This window comes from Salvelinus namaycush, chromosome 1 (assembly GCF_016432855.1).
Source record: "Salvelinus namaycush isolate Seneca chromosome 1, SaNama_1.0, whole genome shotgun sequence".
Classification (NCBI taxonomy): domain Eukaryota; kingdom Metazoa; phylum Chordata; class Actinopteri; order Salmoniformes; family Salmonidae; genus Salvelinus; species Salvelinus namaycush.
In genome coordinates this window covers 18,445,091-18,453,727 of record NC_052307.1, presented here as the reverse complement: position 1 = coordinate 18,453,727, position 8,637 = coordinate 18,445,091, and the positions used below count along the sequence as shown (strand labels likewise).

General features: G+C 39.4%; 1 protein-coding gene across 1 annotated transcript; it reads right to left on the bottom strand.

Annotated features, from left to right (window-relative positions):
• Window positions 1-927: 927 nt before the first annotated feature.
• LOC120054970 (ras-related protein Rab-27B-like) lies at window positions 928-6,178 on the bottom strand. Its single transcript, XM_039002811.1, has 5 exons — window positions 5,998-6,178; window positions 3,414-3,499; window positions 3,187-3,290; window positions 2,356-2,479; window positions 928-1,922 (listed from the first exon to the last, which is right to left on the bottom strand). Exons 1-5 carry the CDS (start codon window positions 6,154-6,156, stop codon window positions 1,736-1,738), a joined length of 660 nt encoding a protein of 219 aa, XP_038858739.1. The 5' UTR covers window positions 6,157-6,178; the 3' UTR covers window positions 928-1,735.
• Window positions 6,179-8,637: the final 2,459 nt, after the last annotated feature.

Below are 8,637 nucleotides of genomic sequence, written 5' to 3'. Positions count from 1 at the left end.
TGAAGACATCAAAACTATGAAATAACACATATGGAATCATGTAGTAACCATAAAAGTGTTAAATAAATAAAAATATGTTATTTTTGAGATTCTTCCAATAGCCACCATTTGCCTTGATGACAGTTTTGCACACTCGTGCCTTAAGGGGTCCTAAAATTCCAAATCAAATAGTTAAATGATCCTTGGTATGACCATCTTAAAATAAGGGGTCTTTATGGTATAGCTGACCCTGCTCATTCCTAATTAATTCTGGATTTTAGACAAATCTGACAAAGTTGACCAAATCTCCAGACACAAGTTTTGAGATAAATATTAAAGTCACAGAGGGCTATTGAATGAAACATGATACGTTTTCAATTAATATCATTATTTTTTAAGCACTTTTTGGGAGAGTTTGAAATTGGGATCCTTTGCTCCAGGACAAGGGCATTTCCAGGCATAGAGCCGACATGGAAATAAATATTGAAAGTATTTGGAAAATTACTCCACAAAAAGGTTTTCCTGATACAATTTCACAAAAATGTACATTTTAGATCAAAGAATGCAACAAAATCACTTATTTTTCAACTATAAAAAACTTTTCCTGCTGGACAAGGATTGCCCCGACTTTCAAGAATCCATGACCTAATTTCCTGCTATTCTACACATTCTGCCATGAGGCCGAGAGAAAATTTAGCAGTAATAATTTCCTGTAATAAAAATATTATTAATGGCTTATGATGTTTTCAGTACCATCTGTGTGGCCCGACCGACCTCCGGGGGTTTGGGGCTCCCCAAAGCTCAGGGGTGTGTGCTGCGTTTTTTTGTTGCTATGCCAGTGATAGAACCCCTGAATTCCTATAGGATTGCAAATCACCCAAAGTTTGTGCTTGTATGTATTTCTTTGATAAGGACAAAGCAACCAGACATTTTCCTGTCAAAAGGCAATCATTGGTAAAACAGACATTAACTTTATTTAAAATGACTGCATTTACTCTGAAGACTTTGTATTAAAACATATTCAAATCATTTTTGTCTGGGTTGACAGTATTTATGGGCTATAAACATGTTCTATACTTTATTCAATGTGCATGACAATTTTGTTCCACTAATAATCAAGCTGAACACCAAATGTGCTCCTTGTCATATAGAACTCATGGATCCTGTAATGCACTTTGCTATCTTGGTTTGTGAAACAGAATAATACATTTTCTCATTTGCATTTAAGGAAATAACCATGATTGTTAATGAGTTGTTGCATAATCTGTTAGGATTATATATTGTCAATGATAAATGTATGTGCCTGTATTTTCCTTCCATCAATGCTTCAATCTGTCAAATAAAATAAAAAAATAAAAAATCTGATATACAACTTTTCTTCAAACATTTCCAATTAGTATTTACCTATTTAGAATCACACAAAGCATAGTCATATTGCAAATATCAGTTTGAGATGTACATACACATGGTGCTTTCATTTACTTTGAATCATTTTACAGTATTAGATTGTGTGTTCTTTTGCTCGTTTCATATCATTAACATACAGTACATGTACAGACTCAGCAGGTAATGATGGCCAGGTTGGGAATATATAGCTTGACAGTGCGGCAGTTATCAATCCAGACAAACACACATTAATGCATAAGAGGATAATACACTTCCTATAAATACTGTATGGGATAATTCAACTTTCTAATGTAATAATACTCCCCAGATGCAATAGTTACACATTTGAATGGATGGACATCCCTACATCCTAACAGGCACACCTCCTGCTGGTAGAGGTTTCAGCCTCGTCGTTACTGGCAGCACTCCCATTGGCAGCCTCTGACACAGGCCCCTCTGTGCTCTGCTCCATGCGTCTCATCACCAGGTCCAGCAGAGTGGTCACTGCCTGGGCCACCTCAGCCCCTGTGGCACTACTCGTCTCAAAGTAGGGGATACTAAGGAGGAAGGGAGGAACTTATTATACTGAATAATGAATGGATAAAGAACAGTTAACTTGTGGTTTATGTATTATTAAGGTCAGTTAACTTGTGTGTTATTTCTAATAGGGTCACTTCTAGTTTAAAGATGCTTAAGAAGATCCATAGACCTTGGCTTGTAGTAGATCACTGATTCCCTCCTTGTGAATTAACAGAGGTATTAAAATAGTGAGCCTGTTTCCAGCATTGGATCTGGATCGGTACCAATGCTTTACAGTGGTGCTGAAGGTATGAACTCAAACAACCTCAGTTCAAGTTAAGGCACTGGAGAAGTTAGCCGTGCCAATGGTAAGACGGCTAGCCAGCCATTTTATTGCATTGTACGGTCAGATCAGATTTCATAGAGGCAGCAGAATTTTGTCCTGAGCAAGCAAGTATTGATCTCACTTACCCATATCTGTCCGCCAGGTCTCTGGCTTGTTTTCCTTGTACATCTCTCAGGTCTTTAAGGTCTGCTTTGGTGCCAACTAAGACTATGTCTGGACTGTCACAATAGGCATTTGCCTGCAGCTGACCTGAACAATCATAACAAGACATAATTACATTTCAGTTATTTATGGATATGTCAATTCGTATTTGAATCACAGCAAGATACCCTGCTACCAAGATAATTTACTATAATGCCCAGTGATGGAAAAAGTACCCAATTGTCATACTTGAGTAAAAGTAAAGATATCTCAATAGAAAATGACTCAAGCAAAAGTTACCCAGTAAAATCCTACTTGAGGTAAATTCTAAAAGTATTTGGTTTTAAATATACTTAAGTATCAAAAGTAAAAGTATAAATCATTTAAAATTCCTTATATTAAGCAAACCAGACGGCACCATTAAAAAATATATAATTACGGATAGCCAGGGGCACGCGCCAACACTCAGATATCATTTACAAACGAAGCATGTGTTTAGTGAGTCCGCCAGATCAGAGGCAGTAGAGATGACCAAGGACGTTATTTTGATAAGTGTGTGAATTGGACAATTTTCCTATCATTTTGGGTGTCAGGGAAAATGTATGGAGTAAGAAAAGTACATAATTTTCTTTAGGAATGTTGTGAAGTAAAAGTTGTCAAAAATAGGAATAGTAAAGTAAAGTACAGATACCCCCAAAAAACTATTTCTACTTAGGTACTTTACACCGCTGATAATGCCAAATACAAAGTGAAATACCCAATCAATGTGGTCTGGTTCTTAGAGGATGTACTAAATGGATGAGTCACAGACATACTCATCCAGTTCCTGACATTCAGAAAACTCTGCTGATTGGTTAGATCAAACATGAGCAGGAAGCCCATGGCGTCTCTGAAGAAGGCTGTGGTGAGACTTCTGAACCTGGAATTTATACAATTACAACAATATTCAAATGCTGGTAAAGCTATGGATGTGGACTATCATTGAAAATCCTCATCTTACAAATGATACAAAATGTACTGTCTGCTTGTTTATGTGGCCTACCTCTCCTGCCCTGCTGTGTCCCAGAGCTGTAGGTGCACTTTAAAAGTCTTCTCTGTCGTTCCATCAGAGCCAGTCCCCAAATACGTCTGAAGACATAAGATGTCAAATAAGTGTCATATCAAGAGCTAGGACCAAAGACATACTCTTTGGCTCTGGAATTTGTTTTTACCAATCCAACATACTGTTATAATTAGGGGTCCAAGCCCCGGAGTGGCTTGAAACCTATTATAATTGTTAGGATTATTATTATTATCCTATTTTTCGAGCACTATAGCTCTTAAAATGGTAAGACCTATAGAGACCAAACTTGGTGGGATGGTGTACAAATACATCTGGATAATACGGGCGCAATTCAGCCAAATGGTGCAATTCAGGCTCCCGAGTGGCACAGCGGTCTAAGGCACTGCATCTCAGTGCAAGAGGCATCATTACAGTACCTGGTTCAAATCCAAGCTGCAGCACATCCAGCCGTGATTGGGAGTCCCATAGGGCGGCGCACAATTTTCCCAGCTTTGGCCGGGGTAGTCCGTCATTGTAAACAAGAATTTGTTCTAAACTGACTTGCCTAGTTAAATAAAAACAATAACACGTGTTTTTTTTAAATGGTGGCGCTATAAACAACTTTTGACTTAAATAAGGTCAGCCCCACCTCCTCATTTGACCTAGTAACAGAATTGGGTACAAAGGTTTCTCTTTACCCAATAAACACATTTTCCTCTAGGACCAGTGACATCACCATGACTGATCATCTGACATTTTGAAAATGTTAATTTTTCCAAAATGTTCAACTTTTCCTCAGACACCGCTAAACCGATTTCTCAGAAACTTGGTGTACAGCATCTATAGACCAATATCGTTATATGCTCCATAAATTAAGTTGATTTCTTAAACGTCATGTTCGCTGTGAGCCAATGAAGTTCAGTGAGCTCGGGCCTTACAATTCAAGTCAATCTTGGAGGGAACAGAGCCCCCTCCTGGCCATTCATCTTAATACTTTACAATGCTACCTGAAGTGTGCACTTGTCCACTACTGACATGGAGTACGTTTACATGCACACTAATAAATCGATATTAAACTGATTATGGCAGTATGCAGATTATGAAATAGTAATGTAAACACCTTACTCTGTTTATCTTAAATCGGCATGAGGTCAAAATCGAAGTTATCATCAGCCGATTAAAACACCTGGTTTTCTGAGCATTCTCTTATTATTAGGATATGTAAACGCCTTAAATCGGCATTCCAGCGGTGTATCTGATATGCGCAGATCAGCGAGTTAGGAAACAACTAAATATATGCGTCTGAATGTATGCGATTTTCTGCATTATCAGAGTACCATCAGGTAGCCTGATTTCAGATGTGTCCATGTAAACAGCATTATTAGGGTAATCATTCTTCTTGCAAAGCTTGTTTACGTTTTAATCAAACTATTATATTAATCTGACTATCCACAATAATCACATTACTGTGTGCATGTAACCATATGTATGGATTCAAGAGTATAAAATTGGTGTGAGTACCAGAGATGAAGTCAGGACCGGAGCCCTTTAGATCCAGCCTAGACTTTCTAACACCCAGACCAAGGACCAGTGGATCGAGACCATGACCAAAACAAGACCAGTTTAAATGGGTAAAAATAAGATCCAATAGAGTGTATAGTTCTGTTAAGTTCAGTACATTTTAGTCATTTAGCAGCCACTCTTATCCAGAGCAATTTAAAGTAGTGAGTGCATACATTTTCATACTTTTTCGTATTGGTACCCCGTGGGAATCTAACCCACAACCCTGGCATTGCAAGCGCTTTGCTCTACCAACTGAGCCCCACAGTGCACCATAGTTTAGCACAGTACAGTTCATTACAGTATTTGTTTTATTTTAACCTTTATTTAACTAGGCAAGTCAGTTAAGAGCAAATTCCTATTTACAATGACAGCCTAGGAACAGTGGGTTAACTGCCTTGTTCAGGGGCAGAACGACAGATTTTTACCTTGTCAGCACGCTACCCACATGGTGGTCCTCTGTAGAGCATGGCGCTTGCAATGCCAGGATAGTGGGTTTGATTCTCACGACCACTCAAATGTAAAAGAATGAATGCACGCAAGTTGCTTTGGATAAAAGCGACCTGCTAAATGGCATATATTACAGTGTTACAAGATTGAGTCAAGACTGGAACCTGCAATTCATACATACATGCATGCTCTTCCACAGTGTTCAACCCAAATCTTTGCTGTGACCATAGGTCAGAGGTTTAGTGCCTTCGTCTTGTAATACATGACAGCCCAGGTTCAAATCCCACCACTGCCGGTTTCAGATAGACATCCCTAGACAGTGAGGGATTGTTGGTGTTGTACCTGAACTGAAATGTATGACTTGTAAAATAAGGCATAATATTTGAGAAGGCGAGAAAGGCTTGGACCCCGGGTCATCGCTGCTTGCAGCTATATTTGAGTTGATACCCTACTATTCCTCGCAAAAAACAATCAACTGTTCAACCTTTTGGATTTGCAGAACCACATTATCATAAATTGGAAGCTGTGGAGCAAGGATGACTGAAAATGACTGAAGTAAAGCATCACAACTCACCACTCTCTTTTCCCTGAAGTCTATTCCCACTGTGGTGGTGAACTTGTGGTTGAACTTGTTGTCTGTGTACCTGTAGAGGAATGTGGTCTTCCCTACTCCAGAATCCCCTAACGACAGGAGCTTGATCAGAAAGTCATAATCCCAATCAGTCATTGTCATTGTGCAGCCTCGTGCTGAACCTGCCCTAAAATATTAAACAAAAGTACCATATTATGGTCATATTCTTACTTGCATGTAACATGCTTTGGCATAGAGAACACAACTACATTACTGTAAATAGTGGTACATTCTCCATTATTATAGTAACAATAAATACAGTTGAGTAACTATTACATTGCCAGGACTTCAGAAGATTCTATACAGGTCTTCCAGAGGACATTGCAGGCTTGATTTGTGCCCTTAACTAATTATATACTTGGAAACGGTCATAAATATACAATGTAATTACAGTACTGTTAATATAGCCAATATACTGCAAATTGCCTTAACATTTAGAAACAGGCAAACACAGGTCTAACAGAACACAGGTCTAACAGAAATTCCCATGATCACAGGGGCGTGAGGTTCCGCCCATTTTATTCCCCATTTTTCACCTAAAAGGACATACCCAAATCTAACTGCCTGTAGCTCTGGCCTGAAGCAAGGATATGCATATTCTTGGTACCATTTGAAAGGAAACACTTTGAAGTTTGTGGAAATGTGAAAGGAATGTAGGTGAATATAACACAATAGATCTGGTAAAAGATAATACAAAGAAAAAAAAACTGTATTTAAAAAAAAAAATGGTACCATCATCTTTGAAATGCAAGAGTAAGGCCATAATGTATTATTCCAGCCCAAGTGCAATTTAGAATTTGGCCACTAGATGGCAGCAGTGTATGTACAAAGTTTTCGACTGAACCAATAAACCATTGCATTTCTGTTCAAAATGTTGTATCAAGACTGCCCAAATGTGCCTAATTTGTTTATTACTAACTTTATGTTAAAGATTGTGCACTCTCCTCAAACAATAGCATGGCATTCTTTCACTGTAATAGCTACTGTAAATTGGACAGTGCAGTTAGATTAACAAGAATTTAAGCTTTCTGACAATATTAGATATGACTATGTCCTGGGAAATGTTTTTGTTACTTACAACCTCATGCTAATCGCATTAGCCTACTTTAGCTCAAACGTCCCATGGACAGGACACCGATCCCCAAGACGTTTTAAAAGCTGATCAGAGAGGAGCTAGCACATGACTTGACCCAGCTTTCACATGATCAGTCAAGTGGCTGTCCTGTATGAGCTGTAGGAAAACTCAACTGTGGCTCCTATTGATGCAAGGAAATTCTTTCATTGTCTACATACAGTATACTCTCAAATAGTTCTGAGAGAGAATACAAAAGAGCACAAAGAACTTGTGCTCCTCTAACTTATTCAGTTACACTCGTAATTTTTTATTTGAGAAATGAAATGACAAAGTATCGTGTAGTCTGATGGATAGAAAGATCAAGTGGAAGAACATATCAAAAAGGATGTTTACATTTTTACATCATTACCATCATGGACATCAATTGACCCATTATAGAGTTGAGAAGTCTAAAAGCACAACCTTCTTGATTATTTCAAATGTTTTGTTTATTTGCAATCTGTGTCATACTTAAAAGAGGCCTGTCATGAGACTCAGATTCCTTAAACACTGAAAAAGGAATGAGATGCCCTCATTAAATACTGACTCATTTCCCGTGTGGATTATAAAAAAGATCTTTGCTCCGTTCATCTTTCCCTCAATTATGACTAGTCTCCAAGTCCCTGCCACTGGAAAACATGCTGCCACCCCCATTCTTCACCGTAGGGATGGTGCCAGGTTTCCTCCAAACGTGACGCTTGGCATTCAGGCCAGTGTTGAATGTTGGTTTCATCAGACCAGATAATCTTGTTTCTCATGGTCTGAGAGTCCTTTAGGTGCCTTTTGGCAAACTCCAAGCGAGCTGTCATGTGCCTTTTACTAAGGAGTGGCTTCCGCCTGATTGGAGTGCTGCAGAGATGGTTGTCCTTCTGGAAGGTTCTCCCATCTCCACAGAGGAACTCTGGAGCTCTGTCAGAGTGACCATAGGGTTCTTGGTCACCTCCCTGACCAAGGCCCTTCTCCTCCCTCAGTTTGGCCAGGCGGCCAGCTCTATGAAGAATCTTGGTGGTTCCAAACTTTTTCCATTTAAGAATGATGGAGGCCACTGTGTTCTTGGGGACCGTCAATGCTGCAGAAATGTTTTGGTACCCTTCCCCAAATCTGTGCCACGACACAATCCTGTCTCGGAGATCTACGGACAATTCCTTCGACCTCATGGCTTGGTTTTGCTCTGACATGCAGTGCCAACTGTGGGACCTGATATAGACAGGTGTGTGACTTTCCAAATCATGTCCAATCAATTGAATTCACCTTCCAACAGGACAACAACCCTAAGCACAGTAAGACAACGCAGGATTGGCTTCAGGACAAGTCTCTGAATGTCCTTGAGTGCCCAGCCAGAGGCCGGATTTTAACCCGATCGAACATCTCTGGAGAGACCTGAAAATAGATGTGCAGCGACGCTTCCCATCCAACCTGACAGAGCTTGAGAGGATCTACAGAGAATGGGAGAAACTCCAAATACTGGC

Bases quoted from the DNA above. Each gene is read 5' to 3' on its own strand.
- LOC120054970 (XM_039002811.1), bottom strand. From the start codon at position 6,156: ATGACAATGACTGATTGGGATTATGACTTTCTGATCAAGCTCCTGTCG. The intron at 3,500-5,997 runs GTGAGTTGTGAT...TTATGTCTTCAG, and splicing joins ACTTCAGGGAAAAGAGAGTG to ACGTATTTGGGGACTGGCTC. The intron at 3,291-3,413 runs GTAGGCCACATA...TATAAATTCCAG, and splicing joins GACACAGCAGGGCAGGAGAG to GTTCAGAAGTCTCACCACAG.